The sequence below is a fragment of the Oreochromis aureus genome, linkage group 23, assembly GCF_013358895.1.
Source record: "Oreochromis aureus strain Israel breed Guangdong linkage group 23, ZZ_aureus, whole genome shotgun sequence".
Lineage (NCBI taxonomy): Eukaryota > Metazoa > Chordata > Actinopteri > Cichliformes > Cichlidae > Oreochromis > Oreochromis aureus.
The window spans coordinates 36273070-36292091 of NC_052963.1; the positions used below are offsets into that span (position 1 = coordinate 36273070).

General features: G+C 43.8%; 1 protein-coding gene across 6 annotated transcripts; it reads left to right on the plus strand.

Moving 5' to 3' along the window:
- The first annotated feature begins 3551 nt into the window (after nucleotides 1-3551).
- Nucleotides 3552-14215, plus strand: palm1a (paralemmin 1a). Of its 6 annotated transcripts, none has more exons than XM_031743536.2 (10): nucleotides 3552-3623; nucleotides 5941-5986; nucleotides 6282-6362; nucleotides 8991-9115; nucleotides 9224-9287; nucleotides 9609-9630; nucleotides 9699-9767; nucleotides 9903-9977; nucleotides 12108-12239; nucleotides 12949-14215. In XM_031743536.2, exons 1-10 carry the CDS (start codon nucleotides 3568-3570, stop codon nucleotides 13485-13487), a joined length of 1209 nt encoding a protein of 402 aa, XP_031599396.1. In that variant the 5' UTR covers nucleotides 3552-3567; the 3' UTR covers nucleotides 13488-14215. The 6 variants fall into 6 exon arrangements, with proteins under 6 accessions (XP_031599396.1, XP_031599397.1, XP_039462255.1 ...); XM_031743537.2 differs by having other exon boundaries at nucleotides 9912-9977; XM_039606321.1 differs by lacking the exon at nucleotides 9903-9977.
- Nucleotides 14216-19022: the final 4807 nt, after the last annotated feature.

Here is a 19022-nt window from a genome sequence, read left to right on the forward strand (position 1 = left end):
GGCAGCGAGTGCAAAAACAGGAAGTTGTTAGAAAGAAAGAAAGCAGGCCTGCATATTTGTTTAATATGTGCATAGAAAGATCTATCCTGGTCAGAAACAGCTCCAGGAGTCATATTTATCATATTTGGCCCTAAGATTTGTAGGGTCAAATATGATAAGCGTAGTTTTATCTGAGACCACTGGAAAAAAGTGGGCGGCGGGCTTTTGTATTTTTTATTTTATTATTTAAGAATTGTGAAAAAGTTTGTTTGTTTGTTTGTTTGTTTTTTTTAGCATTCCTAATCCTCTTTTGTAGAAATGAGAGGTGATCCAAGTCTTTAACCTAAGGCCCGAACTCTTTCATGGCATGCATTTTTAATTTCTCTTTGGTATTTGGGATGGGTTAGGACCTGATGAATGTAAAAACAAAGAATTATCTTTTTATCTGATTTTGCTCTGCAAATGTCCTCATATCCACATATGAGGACATTTGTTTTAAATTTTGATAGAACAGTAGCAGTATAATGTCCTCATAAGAAATATCAGGCCCTTGTGGAGCAAAATTTAGTATTGTGGTCTAGACAACCCAAAATGTTATGTCCACATATGTGGATGCCAGGTCCTAGGAGGTTAAGGCACTCGTGCACCATTTATCACACAATAAATGTGTAAAATTACAGAAGAAGTTCTGGCAATTCACTGCCCACACTGTCCTGTAATTATAAAATATAATGTTCTCATTCAAAGAAAATGTCATTTTTTCTATGAACTCACTGCAAAAGTGAAAAAAGGACATTTCCCCTGTTTAATTGTTTATCTGTGACTTAATTCCTTTGGTGCTGTATGAATGAGGCGGGCTCTTTATTAACAGGAAAACCTGCAAAACTAAGTTAAAAGTTCACAATCTGCGCATGGTCACAGTGTTGGAGCAGAGCTGCTTCCCACTGGTGACGTGGTGATATCAGCTGACTATCAGCCTATATCAATCGGTCAACAGGTACAAAAACATGATACAACGTGATCTAAAACAGGATGTGAGCACACCAATCCCAGCAGGGCCAGAACAAACCTGCAGAACAAATGAAGAAAAAGGAGGTTAAAAGAAATGACAACATCGATGATCGCCATGGAAACGTGACAGAAGCTCAACGGTGATAGTCAAAGGAGAGTCCTCCACAAAACCGCTGATTTTTTTCTTCAAGTTATTAGCAGAAAAAGATCTGCATGCAGAGTGGTACTGATGGAGGCAAGGTGGCTTTAACATTACTGTGAAATTCCAACAGATCGGAAGGAAGCAGCACTCAGGACGGAGCCTGAGAAGAGTGCAACAGGAAACACGTGCTAATAAAAAGCCAGAGAGGCCAACAACGGCTACTGATGATTCTTAGGGGCTCGCTTATATTACAACACATTAAAACACAGCCTGTATGCTCATATTAATGTAGCGCTCCCCTGGTGCCCTGTGTTGGTTGTGGTGCGTCAGTTCAGCAGGGAACACCGTCCAGAGGTTTTCGTGAACTTTCCTACCATGCGTGAAACGTCTGCTTCCATCAGAAACGCCCTCAGATCTGATCAAGTGAAACCAAACCATTGTTTCCACGCACATTCTACCTCCTCAGAATAAAACCTTCTGCAGCCTCAGCTGTCTCCAGCACCTGTCAGACTTCAGAGTGACCTGAGCAATCTTCCAGCTCCGCCTGAACCTCCACTTTTCACACTGAAGTGATGAGAGTAGTAAAACTGTCAGTACAGTAAGAAGCGTGGTCTGCAGGAAGATTCCCCTTTAAAAAAAAAAAATCACCAAACTCTTTCCAACTACCACTAGGTGTTGCTACAGGATTACTGCTTCACCTTCCGCGTTAAATGAAGAGAAAATGAGACAAACTGTCCTCGGTATAAATGTCTGGGTCTTTAAACTGTACAAAAAACAAAACTTTCACACGTTCATTACCAAATATCTGTCGACATAAATATTACATTATATTTAAAATGGTGATGGAATAAAGCATATCGTATTAATCTGCTGACATCACGGTGTGGTTACTCCACCCTTGTCGTGTCTGTTTCCAGTGTGTTGCCAAAACGTGATGGTGGGAATTTAAATGGTCATAAATTACTTTTTGACCTATAATCTGTCAAAGATGGTCAAACGTGTTTCTCATGAGTGATATCAGGTCGTTTTGAGCCAGAAACAACATTCCTGTCCTGTCTCAGTTTTTGATAAAGTCACTTTTATATATTGCTTATTTTTCTATCCAGGTAAAAAACTCCCAGTGAGTTTAGAAATGTGTTTTTCAAGCGAGATCAAGCCGAGAGGGCAGCAGAAACTCTAAGCAATAAAACATCACAGCCCTATAAACATATTTTAAGTGACATATGGGTACAAAAAACCCAGGTCATTCCTTTTTTATATGTAACCTCTTCATAAATCCTGTTCAGCCTGCTCACTGATATCAGCACAGATATTACATCTGTAAAAAAAACCCACACAGAAACATCGGAAATCACTTTCTGGACCGAACCGGCTGCAGGAAGAAGCTGCGCTCCTTCTCATCATCATGTTGCTTTCTGGCTGCAGAGTCACAGTGATGTCGCCTCCTCTACAGTCTCTTTTCACGGATGGAAATGAGTAACTCTGATTCATGAGGAGGGCCGGGGCGAGAAATAAATCCAGCTAACACGGTCAGGTTTTGGCTCGTGTTTGGGCCTGCGGCCTCATCCTGACGCTTCACGTGAAACACAGAGTTTAAAAAGCACTCCAACTACACTGAGAGTAACGAAAGTATGAGTACTTACTGGTACTGGATGATAATTCTGGATTCATTCGTGTGTTTATCACTTTCATGATGTGATTGAGTTGCAGGAAGCTTCATGAAACTTAAGTGCATGAAAAATGGATTCACATGTACGATAAATGATATGAAGGACGAGGAGCAAACATGGAGAGTGCAGAAGGAAGTACTCGTGTGAAGCAGAAGGCTTTGTTACCGAGTCTCATCCCGGTCTGAGGTCCCAGTCTGTCCACGTGACAGCTGCAGTAATAAAAATAATAAGTCATCATGGAGACCAGGAGCTCCATATCTTCATCCCGTCCACCTCACAGCTCTTAAAATCGATCCTCCATCCATCAGTCAATCAATCAATAACAGCCTCTTGATGCATGCTCAGTCATCCAGGTAAGTAAATCCCAAAAGGCTGATTCTGTCTGGCTAGTTTCAGTCATTGTGCAGAGGAACCGTTTATAAGGTTGGAGACCTGCTGTAAGCTGAGACTGAAGAAGTCACCTGGATGATGACGAAACGTTTCTCCCACTGAAAACGTCCAGATGAACAGAATCAACCTTTTGGGAATCAATAACAGCGTTTTTGCATGTTGGACTGATTTCAAAGTAAAAGTCTTCCTCACTTTGATCTCTTGATTATGAATCTGCAATCACACTTTCAACTGTGACGTCAAAATCTGACCAAAAAAGGTTTAACATTCAAAACTTCTCCTACCCTTCTCTCCTTTCCTACCCTCCTCTCCTTTCCTCCCCCCTCCCTCCTGTCCTCCATCCTCCCCGGTGGGCGGGTTTGTTTTCTCTCTCGGATGTGGATCAGATGTTTGGTTCTGCTGCGGACTGATCTGCCGTCGGACATGGAGGAGTGAGTACACTTTATTTCTTCTCTCTCTTCTTTCTTTCCCTTCTTCTTCTTTCTTCTTCTGGTTGTTTTTCTGTGTTTGTGACGTATCTGAGACTCGTGTCGTCATTGTGCGGCATCAGGGCGCTGAGTCAGGACCGAGGGTTGGGTGGGGGGCTAACTGCACCAAACTGGAGACTTTGGGGGGTGGGGTTGGGTGGGGGTGTCCGAGTCACCGCAGCGGCAGGTGATGGGTTAAAGGGCGTGCGGCCCCGCGGAGTGATCAAACCTTTCTGTGCTCTACTTTTCCCTGCGGAAGCAGCACCAGCTCTGATCAATAAGCAGCATGATCGTCTGTGATTACATATTGATCAGTTTCTGTGTTCCTCATTTGAGCTCAGTCACTTCCGTCAAGTTGGACGTGTGAGGAGAGGGTGACTTCCGGCGGGGTTCTTCACAATATAAGGTTTAAGCCCCTGTCCGATTGGTTCAGTTTTCTAAATTCAGCAAGGCAGGCTCTTTAATGATGTCACGATGTCACTTGCAGGCCAAGAATTACCACAAAGTCTGAATTTTCAGAAACTTCAGAATAAAACAAGCACTGACACACCTGCACAAAGTCTCACTCACTATGGAGTTACCATACACCTGCAGAGACGCACCTGATGAATGATTCCCACAGGAAGAGTCACACCTGGGAGCAGATCCAGGTGTCAGATGGTGCTGAGATGAGATCTGATGTTTCTGTACGTCAGGTTTGAGGTTCATCAGGTAATCAGATCTTAGGTAAACAGGAAGCTGCAGGTAAATCATCGGTTTCTTATCGCTTTGTGTTTTAGGATTTTTTTATTTGTATTATTTTCCATCATGTTCTGCAGAAATCTGTTTTCTTTGTGACTTCTTCATTATTTCCTCCTGCCTTCCTCACAGCCACTTAATAAACCCAGACTTTAGAAAAGACTGCCAATCAGAATCTGGGAGCTGGTTGAGTTTCATCCCAGCAGCTGTTTTATTTTGAAGTGCACTTCCTGTGTGCTTGTTTGGTGTGTCTGTGAGATTGATGGAGCTGCTGCAGCTTGGTGGAGGCTCAGAGGCGGTAGTAGGATGTGTTGTCTGGACAAGGACACGGCCCAGAGCAGATCCACGTGTTAGTCCCATGTGTGGGACTAATAAAGGTTTATCTGATCTTATCTCTTATCTTTACTTTAAAAGGCTAAGCTGAGAGTACTTTTACTCTAACATGTAACTGAGTATTTGTACTCTTCTATTTTTACTGCAAGTACTTCATCACTGCAGTGCATGGACTTCCTGTCTGCCTCTAATGCGGCATTTCAATTAAAAGTCAGACACCTGCTGACTGACGGGAACCCTTTCCTCTCAGATGGATCGCAAACTGATCAATAATTAATATCATCCAATCATCAGTCTGAGCTCCTGTCCCATTACCTGCCATGCCCCTCTCTGTAATACAGCTCACTGCTGCTGAGCAGGCATGGACAAAAAACCAGAAACAGCCTGAGCTTCAGTTTGAGCCTTTAAAGCACCTCCTCCTCCTCAGGGCGCTGTGTCTGAACTGGTTCCCAGTGGGCCGAGTTCTAGCTGCTGGTGTTGTCGGTCCTTGCAGTGGACTGTGGTCTCCATGGAGACCTTAAAGTGAAGCTTTGTTTGAGGTGTGTAAGAGGAAAAGTTTAAAGTGTAAAGCATACTTTGTGTCCTCCAGAGAGGAGAGCTGGATCGAGCTGACCTCTGACCCCAGTGACCTCTATCCCGATGAATTCATGGTCTCAGCTTCCAGTCAAAGTCTCACTGAGGAAGAAGGAAAAAAAAGGACTTCCTTTTTTTCTCACCAAAAAAAAGGAAGTCCACTTTGGGCGTGATGCTCCCATTAGGCTCAGGGTAGAATCAGGGTGGGACTAATGCCGCGTCTGCGTCTGGCTGCTCCTTGTTTGGTGAACTCGGGTTTCCTGAAGCTTCACCAACCAGCAGCAGCTCCGTCAGCAGCTCCGTCAGCATGAACCACCTGAGGCCTCGCACTGCCTTCAGCTCCAGCAAACTGAAGAGAGGGCAGCCATCTTTACAGCCAATAACTGATGACTCACCGCTGTCGAGCGCTTGTTAGCTGATCGCTTCAAGACTCTGTTGGTGTGTGTGTGTGTGTGTGTGTGTGTGTGTATGTATATGTGGGATAGCTAGTCAGTGTATGAATGAGTGTGTGAGGCTAAAGTGTAAACAGAGCTGTGCATTGAGCATCTGTGTATCGAGCGGAACAAGGAAACGTCAGTGATGTCACAGTGATGTCACAGTGACATCATTAACCTGTCTGTCTGTCTCTCCCTCTCAGGGTGAGCGAGGTTCTCTATCAGCAGGATCGACTGCAGCTAATTGTGGTGAGTTTACTTACAGTTAGTGAATGCAGCATCTCACACACCTAGTATCAATGATTCAGATATGTGTGAGAGAGGCCCCCCCACAGTAAGTTTTATTGCTCGAAGTTATCAATGTTGACTCTGAATTTTAAACTTTATTTAAGCAAACACACTTTTATTTTAGTTCAAAATAAAAGCCCACACTAAGAGAGTGCAGTCAGTAATCAGATTACCTCAGTGGATTTCTTCAGAGCAGAAGTGTGATTGGATTATTGATCCCAATCAGCAGCTCGTTCTGTTTTCCATTATGCCACAGGAGAAAAGGAAGTGGCAGACGGAGATCGAGAACAAGAAGCGTCAGTTGGAGGACGACAGGAGGGCGCTACAGCACCTGAAGGTGAGCCCACCACTTCCTGTTTCCTGTTTTCTGTGTAAAGGTCAGGTACACTCAGAGGTGAGCAAGATGCTGAAGCCTTCGTATTGTTCTAAATCGTGCCGCTAGGAGGCGTGAAGACGCAGAAACACGAGTCAGACTCAGACCTCATGTCTCTGAGCTCTGAGTCTGTTCAGGCACGTAAACAGACTGCTGCAGATATCCTGGTCTGATCCAGGTCCGATCCAGGTCTGATCCCGGTCTGATCCAGGCCTGATCCAAGTCTGATCCAGGTCTGATCAAGGTGTGATCCAGATATGACTCAACCAGATCCAGATCTGATCCAGGCCTGATCCAGGTTTGATCCGGGTCTGATCCAGGCCTGATTATGGCAGGGGCGTGGTCTCTGGCTCCGCTGCAGTGGAGGTGTGTTGCAGTGCGCTCAAGGGGCTGTGCCAGGAAGTCTGACGGGCTGGTGGAGATGATTGTGTTAACGAGGTCTCCCTCCCTCCCTCAGGTTAGAAATGTCAGCTACAAAGCTGACATTGATGCCAAACCACAAAGGAACATTTTTGTGCACTAAATAAAAGAAACCAAAACCTGAACGCTCTGTGGGGTCCAGCTCTTTCACACTGATGTTTTTAATCATGTCCTTGTTTCAGTTGGTCAGTGGTCATTTCCTGTTTTATTCTGATAGGCGGCTCTCTCTTGTGTTCTCTTTTTTGTTCCTACTTCCTGTCTGCTGATTGATGTCCTTGCACTGTTCCTGGGTCTGCACACTTTTCGCAGTCCTGGTTATTCTAGACTTTGTTTTGCACATTTTTGTAAAATTTGTAATATTCAACACTATTCAGAGCAGGTCTTCCAGAGAAGAACTGTGCACTTTTATGGGATAAATCAGCCTGTGTTTCTGGAAACACGATGCTGTTTTAAATCGCTTTTTATTCTCAAAGCTGCAGCACCATTCGTTCCTCCAACATTTGTAGATGGTGGCCCGGGTGACAGCTTAGAGTGCTTCAGGAATGTGGACCAAAGCAGTCATGTAGTTGAGCTGTGGTGATGTTCAGGAGTCTAAAATAAGTTGAGATCACAGAGTAATAATGGAAACCCTCAGAACCATCGCTGATCTTCTGGTTCAAAGAGAGTCAGAAACAGAAACCTGTCGTTCAGATGTTGAATATTCTAGACTGAAGTGCTCTGGAAAATTTATTTCTGCCAGTAAATTTTCTCATCTATTATTGATCTTTGATATGAGATCATATTTCATTAATGACTCTTATCAGTTTGTCTTTCACCAGAAAAAATAAAGAGTAACTCTCTCTGGCTCCTACTCCTGCTGGCTCACTGTGTGTCGAGTCATTCAGGTATTCAGAGATTCAAGAGGCACAAACTGAGAACAGCTGCAAGGTAAAAATATCTGAGATCAGCCAATCAGCACGCAGGTAGGACAGAACCGCCAGGGCCATGTGAAATAGCAGCAGCTGTTTTCCTGATGAGGAAGAGGCCGCGAGTTCAGAGAGCCCGAGCTCATCCGGATAGTTTTATACAACTAAAAGAATCCATTCAGGCTTCAAGCGTTTATTAAAGGGACACTCAGATGTCCTGATGGACGTTTGTCCATGAGCACCCCCTGCTGTCTGTGCACACCTGCTTTCAATCATTAGATTATTAAAATGATTTTATTCCATCTTCACTGTGTTTTCTCCTTTGAGGACATGATGGTAATGCTCTCCAATTTGTAGTGTTGTGTAGCCGAAACATCAAAACAATAAATGGATAAAGATTTGTTTCTGCTAGCATGTGAGCAAGTCTGTGAAACGAGCAGCTTTTTAAGGTGCTGATTAAAATCGTTGAGAGTTTGAAGGACGACCCGGCGAGGATGAATTCCACTCAGAGCCGTGCAGCTGAGTGTCAACTGCAAGGGTTTAATGAGACGCTCAGAATGAGACCAGAGTTCAGGTTATATATGTAAAAAGCTCTGATGAACCCGCTGGTTTAGTTTTAACCGTGTGTGGGGATTTTTTTGCAGACTGTGAAGTCTGATGTCCAGGTTTCCTTCCTCGTGCTGCTCTGATCTTCGTCTTGCTGGCTGATTTATTTAGTCTGGAGCTGCTCAGCCTTTCTGACACTTTAAGGTTGAAGCTTTCAATTCCCGAGGCTGACAGATGCTTTGAACCCTCTGATCTGCTTTGATTATTCTCTTCATGCTCTGTGGATGATGACGCATCTTCCTGCTGGAGAGTTTTCCTCACTTAGCTGGAAGTTGTGATGAAGGACAGGATCCCCAGGTGTCTCCTGTGGACTTTCAGGCCTTTATGTTAATTGTTTTCTGAGTGGATCAGAGTGCCAGTCTGTCCTCTCCTGATGATCTGTCAGCTGTTTGCAGTCAGAGGACTTCCTGTCTCACTCACAGCTTCCAATCGAACAGCTGGACTCACCTGCACACCTTCGACCTGCCTCCTTTATAAAGAAATGATGAAGGAATGACGATGGCTTCGGTGGTGGGCTTCATACTGAACAGATCATGAGTGAACTTTAAGCACATGTTTCTGCAGCTCTTCTTTTCATAAACATTCATGGACAAATATGAATTTGATACGTGCCTCCTCACGTGTTAGAAGGAAGCTGTCATCTGTGTGACCTGTGTTTCAGTCAAAGGCTCTGAGGGACCGCTGGCTGCTGGAGGGAGCCTCTGCTGGACCCGAGCAGAACGAAGTCTGTAGACAGCTGGAGCAGGACGAGGCCCGGACCCGGAGCCTGGAGGAGACCATCGACAGGTCTGAGCCGCCAAGCCCGAACATCCAGGAAGGGTGGCCTTACTCACTGTGGGATTAAAACCATCAACTGTGTGTGTGTGTGTGTGTGTGTGTGTATGTGTGCTGTAGGCTGCAGCAGGAACTTGTCGGCCTTGAGACTGGATCTGTCTGTCAGACCATAACTAACATTAAGGTGAGTGTACACACGCGCGCACACACACACACACACACACACACACACACACACACACACACACACGTTTTCTAATATCACTTTTTTTCCTTTCTAAGATCAGCTTTTCTGCTGTCCTCATAGGGTTAATAGATCATTTGAACCAAATTAGGTTGGATTACATGGGTGAGCCTGTTGGGAGGGGGGTTCGCTGGCAGGACTGGCTTACTTTGGAGGTTTTTTCATGTTTCTGTTCCCCGTCTCCTTCTACTTATTGATGGAGGATTCCCGTTAAGACTCTTATTGTGAAGATAAACTTCCTTTCTCTGTTTGTGCCTCCAGGTGTCATCAGGACCAGCTTCAGGTAAATTTCTAAATTTCTCTGTCTGCTTTTATTTGTGAAGCCTTTGTCTCACGTTTGTCTCTGATCAGCTGTAGAGGTCAAAGGTCGCGAAAGGCATCAGCAGGACAGGGCTCCACTGGCAACTCAGGTGATCCAAGGTGAGACTGTGCTATAACTGTAATCAGATTTCAGTAATCAGATTACAGTGATGGTGGAGGTAAGTTGTTGTGATAACCTCACAGTTAGTCCTTTCTCTGCTCTGTCTTTGTGCCTGGCCCATTTTTACCCACGAGCCCCTGCAGAGGTCAAAGTTAACAAAAGTCCTCGACTGAACAAACCCAGAGAGGCGACCGAGGAGATGAAGAAAGGTGAGTCAGAAGTGACCACACCCACTCTGCACCGACCTGACGGGGTCGTCTTAAACTGGTGAACCGAGTTAGTTTTCCTCAGGTGGGACATGAAGCTCACCTGGAAGTCACCAAGTCAGGAAACAGATCCAGAATATTTCCATGGCTAAAGATTAGCTCACTGGGAGGAGGAGACGGCCATAGGCCCTATGGCTGAGAGCAGCCAGAGGGTTGACGCAGGTCTTCCCCTGCTTTCCTGTCTGTCATCGATGCACTATCTAATAAAGCCAGTAAAAGAATAAAGCACAGATGAGATCAGCCATGTTGTTTCCTGATTTTAAGAGTTTGCGTTTGGTTCTCCGTGATGAAATTCGAAGAATCAGTAAAATATGATTAATCGCAGCTTGCAATGATTTTAATGAATCTGTTATCATTCACACTGCAAATGTGTAAGGTCAGAGGTCATAGAGTGTAGACACGTTGGAGGAGAGGGGACATCGACCTTAATGTGTCTCTAACAGCTGTCTTCCTGTCTCTATCTGTAAGTCCGTTTTAGGGTCACGTTAACAGTGAATTTGTGTGTTGGCTGGTGTGATGGGTGTGTGTGTGTGTGTGTGTGTGTGTGTGTGTGTGTGTGTGTGTGTGTGTGTGTATTGTGTTGTTTCCCTCATAGTGTAGGATCTGTGGGAGGCTATTGAAATGAATCATGGGCTAAAGGAATATATGAAGCTGTGGGAGTTTCCTGACACTTTGCTGGTATTTAAGGCTGAACAGAAGCAGGTTTGAATCTACCCCTGGCATGACTGCAGGAGTTTCCACGGGAGATGTGAAAGTATTTGGAAAAAGGCAATGTCGGAGCCAGAGTGTGACTGCTGTGTCAGCACTCAGGCCATCCTGAAGGTCTAGTCCTCACAGCAACTGTCAACACGTACATGTTAAGTGAAGCTTGAAGCGTGTTAGATTAGAAACATCAGTAGAGCTTTCACATTCTTTCCCTTGACTTTAATAAATACCTGCAGCCTCACTCAACATGCAGAAAGAAAATCAGAGTGATGCACATGTACTCAAACAACGCAGCAGCAGAGGAGGCAGACTCTGACCGCACAAATGTCAGCGGCTCGGCTGCTGGTCACAGATTTCAAGTTTCAGGAATAAACTCTCGCAATAACCTGAGCTGCATCCAAGCTCCTCTTCCTCCACCTCCTCACATTGTCCCTCAACATCTGATGGAAAACGTCTCCCATGTACACTTATAGACAAAAGTCCTGAGTTACACCTGTTAATCTGTGAATCAGTGCCACAGGTGTATTAATCCAGCACCTGTGACCTAACTTTATCTGTATGAGAGACAGAGTTTGAAAAGCTCAGCAATTCCAATGTGGTGCTAACAGGATGCCACTGTTACAAAAGTCAGTTCAGGAGAATTCTTCCATCCGCCTAACCATCTGTTCTCCCATCCATCCATCCATCCATCCATCCATCCATCCATCCATCCATCCATCCATCCATCCATCCATCCATCCATCCATCCATCCATCCATCCATCCATCCATCCATCAGTCTATTCTCTGATTTATCAATCCATCCATCCATCCATCCGTCTGTCCATCCATTAGTCTATTCTCCCATCCATCCATCCATCCATCTCTGGCATTAACATCAGCAAACACTGTGCACCAGGAGCTTCATGGCTGAGCAGCTCCTCTTAGGGTAATGTGTGGGTGCTGGTGTCCATTTAGTGTATCTGATCCTTGGGACTTATCTGATTTATGGTTGTTTGCAGCTGAAATGTTTGGATAGTTCAGTTATTTGAGGCAGCAGGAGAGGATATACACACTGTACCAAAGTCAGTCTGGATGATGCGAGCAGAGCCTCACATATTCCTTCTGGTCATCAGACCTTTCTTTGTTCTGCGTGGTTATGTCATGTCACACTAATAGAGCTGTACCTTTGCTATTGGATGGTTACCCTCACCTGGGCTGCTTGTTTATAACCTGCTGCTTTCTCTGTCCTGACTCTTTACTTCTGTGATCTAACCTTCTGTCTGCTGCCTTCATCTTTAGATCCACAGCAGCTCATTGTGTCTGTTGTGTTGACCCTCTCTGACCCTGTGTAACCCCATGTGATCCCTTCTAACCCCTCCCAATCCAGCGATGTACTCGGTGGAGATTAAAGTAGAGCGGGACAGAGTGACGGGGGAAACCAGGGTTCTGTCCAGTAACACCAAACTTCCTGTTGACCTCTCTGACCAAGGGGTCAAAGTTTACGAAGATGAGCAGAAAGGTGATGTTAGCAAGTAAACAAGAAAAAATAAATAAAAACAAAGCCGGCTTTACGAGAAGGGACCTGCTGATGCAATAACTGACTCTCAAAGGGCTGTTTTCAGCTCTGCTGTGAGCGCATTTATCTGAATCTCTTCACAAGCTCGTGGACTGTAGATGATGAATCACTCATTCTTTTTTTTTCTTAAATTATTGACCTATTTGCCCTCACAGTCTTTGCTGAACACCTCCACATCTTCACTTCTGAAACTCTCAGCATCTCTGGGAGGACCTCTGAACTCCACTGATTACCTGCCAGATGTTCCACCAGGTATTTTCATAGCATTACACACCTGCGTAAGGCTGTAGTTGCCTGAGAGTTTCAGATCTGAGGGTCATTCCTGCTGAGTTCCTGCAGTGGACATTTTACAGCACAGTGTGAGGAGCAGATCCACATGTCTGGTTGTTGCAGCGCCTCCTGCTGGAGGTTTGCGGGTTTTCACAGCAGCAGTTTTCCTTCTCCTAAAGCCACAGCGGCCTCAGCCTGCCTGCATGATCAACACTCACCTGACAGTCAGGTGGTCACACCTCATCACTTGCAGCTCCAGCTGAAGGAAGCTGATGCACAGGTGTACTCTGTGACATCACTCAGTGAGTCTTTATTGGTCCTTCAGCTGGAGAGCATTCAGGTGTCGCACTCTGACCCTCACCTGTGTCTTCCTGTCTCCCAGTGGTCCATGAGCTGAATGGTGAGGATGTCCACCTGCTCAGCTCCTATGAGGTTGAAGAGCTCATCCACAAAGCTGATGAGGCGTCGATGATGTCACAGACTGTCACCACTGTGACATCCCTCCCGACAGCAGAGGTTCGGGAGGAGTTGGGGCTGATGCGGTCCAAGTCGCCGCTACCTCAGGTTCCAGTGGAGATCACAGGGCTAGAGGCCAAAGTGGGTGGTGAGCCGAGCGTGGCTGAGGCGAGCACTGAGAACCCGGTTACCATGGTGTTCATGGGTTACCAGAGCGTAGAGGATGAAGATGAGACCAAGAAGGTGCTGGGGCTGCAGGGCACGGTGAAGGCCGAGCTGGTGCACATTGACGACCCAAACGGGAAGACATCAGGGGGAGAAAAGGAGGCGGATCCACCTCTGCCCACCTCCAAGGCCCCACCAACCTCCACTAAACCTCCAATGGCGATACCAGTGGCAAGCAATGGGGAGACGGCAGGGAAGGAGAAGGAGAAGAAGCCGTGTAAGTGCTGTAGCATCATGTGACCTGGTGACCTGTGGGGGGGTGCCGCCTTGAAATGTAGCACGCAAATACAAAAATAAAATGGACTGAAAACTCCTCCCATTGCTCACAGCCCCCCTAACATCACTTCCTGTTTCTTCCTTCAGGTGTATAAAGCCTCTCTTTACTTTTTCTATTTTCTTGAAGCCTTTTTACTTTTTTACTCTGCACGTCTGCACTTACATGTCTCAGTGTTAGCATAGCCTCAGTGTTAGCCTCCGCCTTCGCTGTGCCAGGATGTTTGTAGCTCCTCCCCCTCCTTTCTGTGAATGTATTATTATATTTATTAGAAGCTGTCTGAGTTTTTAAAAGAAGAAATAAAATGAGCAGAAACTAGTCTAGCCTAAATTCTTCACCTCCACCTTCTAGATGGACCAACAAGTACCTCTCTATCCCTCAAGGGAAATGACTGTGTTCGAGCAGCATGATAAAGTCGGTCCAGTCTACAATAAATAAACACAGCAAAAGTGCCACGGGCACTGAATGCTGTGTAAAATGTTACATATACGGCAGTGAAAACAAACAAAGACAATAAAAATGGGCAGAGTAAAAAAATGCAAATTATAGCATTAATTAATGTGTACACTATAAATCTGATAAACAGCTACATGAAGGTTTAATACAGAAATGCATGTTTAGAGTCTTATACCTGACAGGTGTGTTCACCTGTCCTTGAATGAGGTCTTATCCTGCAGATTCGTGCATGGCTCTGTGTGATCAGGTCAGTCTGAGATGTTTTAATCCAGCGCTGCTCAAACCAATGATCTTTACAGGAAACAGATGACAGCTTGAAGCTGCTGTCGTCTTTATTGAATAAATTTAAACGTTTTAATTGTTGATTGCTTCTTTGACCTCTGAAAGTTTGAAAAGCATTCGCTGATATTCGTCTCTGTGGAAATCTTCTGAAGTGTGCTGCATTGAAAATCCGACATAACCTCAGAGGATTCACTCACACGGGGCTCCATCAAACTGCACTCACAATCCCATCAGCTGTTTTTGGATCCACCCGCTGAGTCAGCGACGCTCGCCAAGAGGATCCAACACTCACAGCTCAGTGACCGGACTGACACACACACCCTCATACACATTACTGCCAAGTGTAGCAGATTTCAAATGGTAGACTGTTTTATGACGACAAACAGGGACTGGTTGCAAAACTGGCTTTATTTTCTAAGCATTTTCACAGCAGCAGGTGTTTCCTTATTCCAGTGTGGAGTCCATGCAACTTTGGCCCACAATATTTAAAAAAAACATAAAAATATCAAAACAGTGGTGTGGTTTCTCTCAACAGCCACTTCAAAATCAAGTGTAATAGCGGGGTAAAACTGAGACAAATATGAAGCAAAGTATACTTCAAAATAAACTACTGATAATCACTTATAATATTTAAATCCCCAATAAGATGGATCGATTACAAAATACATATTCATACAAAAGTAAATTTTCCCAACATGACTGAAAATACTATTTAACATGCAGCCTTATATGACAAACTCATTATACACATAAAACAAAATCTATACATAACTCTAACATTTAAGTCAAGTCGAGTTTTATTGTCAACCCAACAATATTGACTCAAGTACACAGTGGGACAAAATATCGTCGTCCTAGATCAAAGGTGCAAACTGCAAAAATAAAATGAAAAAAATAAAATATACATATATACACAACTATACAGGAATAAGATAAACTAATAATAAGTACAACAGTGTTGTACTTGAATAGAAATAGAATAGGAACAGAAAAGAACGAGAATAAATAAGTACAATAGTACACAGACAGAGTCAAACAGTGCAATACAGCATAGTGCAAGTATGGAGAGTGAGAGGACAGTGTTATGTAGTCCAAGAAGTGTGTGGAGAGTAATAAAAAATAAAATATATACAATGCAGTTTGGAAAAAGTTCACTGTGACTATATCTCAGCTACACAAACACTTATTTGCACAATCTCATACACACGCACACGCACAGCATACATCAAGTTAGTTTTTGTCATTGTTGCACTTTTCTGTTGCGCTGCTGTGTCTGTATAGTTCTGTTCTGTCTTTGTTTAGTTTCTTTTGCACACTTGCACTTTACGTAAACCTTTGTTGAGTGTCTGTTATATGTAGCACCATGGTCTTGGAGGAATGTTGTCTCCTTTCACTGTGTACTGTACCACCCTACATGGTGGGAATGACAATAAAGCCACTTGACTTGACTTGAGAAGTTAACACACAAGGATGGACCTTGCATCCAGTTTTATTTATAGCCTCTAAACACGCCCTCATTCTTTCTTCAGACTCCTCACAGCTGATCATGATTTCAGCGATTCAATGTCTGATAGAGAAAGCTCTTTAAACAGGGTCAGGGTTAAAACCAGGTTCATATCTGCTGAGCAGCTCCTACAGATCAGTATTGAAACATTATCAGATCATCAGCTTGTGTCTGAAATTCATCAGGTCGTCATGTTTCACACACAGAGTGTGGGTCTGTCTGATGTCCTGGGGGCGACGACTCTGCTCTGATTGGATCGAAGTCTGTGAGGAAATGAGTCTCCTCATCAGATGATCTCTGAGCTCTGTCCTGGTGAGTTTATGGTCTCAGGACTAAATAAAACATGTTTGTTTTGGAGATAATGTTCCCATTAAGGTCAGAGAGGAGCAGGAAGCAGGAAGGATTTAGGGCGGGGCTGAACAGTGATTGACATGTTGCTGCTTTTTCTGTTTTTACTTGATCTTTTGAGCATTTCTGGAGCTGAGTGGAAGATCGAGGGCTGTCTTGGTGGATCTGTGACTTCACAGAGGTTTTCATGCAGAGTGCTGTGTTTGAGACTCTGAGGAAGATAAAAACAAGCTCAGATGGAGAACGGAGGGATTTATTTCCCTCAGCAGCGTCTGCATGCTCTGCAGCCTCCTGTTGTTGTCTTAGTAACCTGCAGAATGAGGCTCAGTGTCGCCCCCTGCAGGAGACAGTACCTGCTGACAGTGAAGCGGGTCGTGGTTTTCACCCTGTTATTCACTGATTAGTTCACAAGTGAAGTTTGACCCTGTGCATGCGGGCTGCACACACACACACAAATATCAGAGACAATAAATAGCAGCAACTGTGACTCTGGGTTTCTGTTATTTAAAGCCAAATAACAGAAATTAGGTTTTTAAAGATGCACTTTAAGAATGTGCAGGATGGGGTCAGACTTTATGGACCTGCAGTCTCTGCAGTTTCACTGTTTTTAGTCGAACGTGTGGATCGAAGCAGCCCGAGTGTCTGAATTGGTATTTTATTGTTATTGTGATGAACCGCTTAAACTAACTGATTAAACACTAATTTTCAAACAATGACAACTACAAACTTGACTTTAAGGAAAGATTTAAAACCAAAAAAACTCACAAAAAACAAAGTAAAATAACTCCAAATTCCATGTGTTCACTCTCTGTGTGTGTTTCTGTTGGTCAGCAGCATTCCTGATAAATTCTGCTGCTCAGCAACACTGAAACACACACACGTTGGTTTTTGTGGCTGAGTGAGGTCCTGGGACACACTGCGTTGCCAGGACCGTTTTAAACTGGTCCATGTGAATGCAAACACACAAATACGGTTCCTGCACAATTAAAATATTTATTCTTTGAACTGTGCAGTCAGTAATCCCCGAGGGAGGATAAGGCTAATATTTCTCTACAGCTGATTTAACCATAACCTCACATGTATCTAGTATTCAGTTTTACTTTCCCTGAATACCTCTGCCTGCATTTATACCTTCAATTTGTGTGTCCTCGTCGCCTTGTTATACTGTTGTCCACTCTTGCATCCTGATTGGTTTATTGTGGCTTACTGTGTGTCTGCATTTGGGGTCCTAGTTAACAAACACGACTCTTTCAGGTTTTTAATTACATGTTTGCTGATGAATTTCATGCTTGCTGACGAATTTCATGCTTTCTGGAACTGTCATGTGGTTTCTTCTTGGCAACACTGATGATTTCAATAATCAGCCCACAGGTTAACCTGATTTTAGTCTTTTTTATATGGCCACTCGAATGAACTCAAAAACAAGATCAGTACTTCTTAAAAATACAACCTGCAAGTGAGGAAGCAATGGCTAAGAACTGGTTAAATAAAGAATATCCAACAAACTTGAACAGATAAAATAAAAAGTTCAGGAAATCTGTGAAATTCATTAGTTGATCTTCTCTGTGAGAGTCTAGATGGCAAGGTTTCAAACGTAGAAATGGATTTTATACAGAATGTGAATCTAAGTACATGAATGACTAAGCTTTGCTTGTTTGTGTTGTTGTGACTACTGTTACTGTGTCTTTCTGTGGAGAGAGGCGGCAGATCTGTAGATATGACAGTTGGGTCCCTCTATTTTCTAGAGAGGCCGATTTATCTTCAGAATAATAATTTTTTAAAAAACAAACATTGACTTGTTCTGATACCAGCTGCATCTTGAAGTGTGACTGATGTGGATGAATTGTGACTGTAGAAGCTCCTTATCTCTTCTACCTCTATTTCTGCTGCTTGGAGCTTTGTTGGCTCCTTGTTTGCACACTTGCTCTTAGAAACTTTCCTCAAACTCTCAAATCTGGTGTTTTTTTTTTATCTGATTGAAGGAGAAAGGAAGCAGCTAATTTAGAAATTTTAGAAATATATCTTAAATCCATTGGTTAGCATTTTGATGACCTTACCCTTCTGACTCCCACAGTGCAGTATCAGTTTGACCCACCAGAGGACGATGTCGAATTCATTTTAAAAGTTAATTTCAAAAGTCAGCTTTTGTCTGGGAATCGCAGCTGAACACATCTTTAGAGCTCCTGTTACACATCTGATTCACAGTAAAAACAACACAACCTGCTTTTTATTTTCAAGCTTTTTGATCCGAACAGAATTTATTCAGAAGCTCCTGATGTTAACATTGAATGACTGAAAAACCTCCAAACTCTGAATATTAAACAGACTCGAAGAATAAACCACCTGGAACCTGAGCCCAAACCTAAACCTAAGCCTGATCATGAACTCAGTTCTCTGAAGGTATGACATGAAGTAAGGACCAGGCGGCATGTCCTCACAGAGCCAGAGAGACCAGCACACACACACACCCACACTCACACACACTCTCTCACACACAGCGTGGGCGTGGATCAGTTGTCTGTCGGCGACTGCAGGGTGAGTCCACATTCTGTTTTCCTCTCTTTATTCTTATTTTGTGACATCATGATGACATCATCTACCTGTGTGTCCAATCTCTAATTATGTGACTGATGAGGGGTTTAATTTATTAGCGGGTTTGATGATGTTGTGAAATGTAAAGAGTACTAGCCCGCCCTCCTCTGGCAGTCAGACGATATGACCGGTTAAAGCTGTTTACACAAACAGAAAACAAACAAATGATATTTACTCATGATATCACTCATATGTTTACAATTTCCTGTCAAGAAGAAAGAACAGAAACATGTTTTTTAGTTCTGACTTAATCTCTGTGTGTCTTAGTAATAAAAACGGATTTTAACATCTGATAAATACCGCAGCTTCTCATTGACTG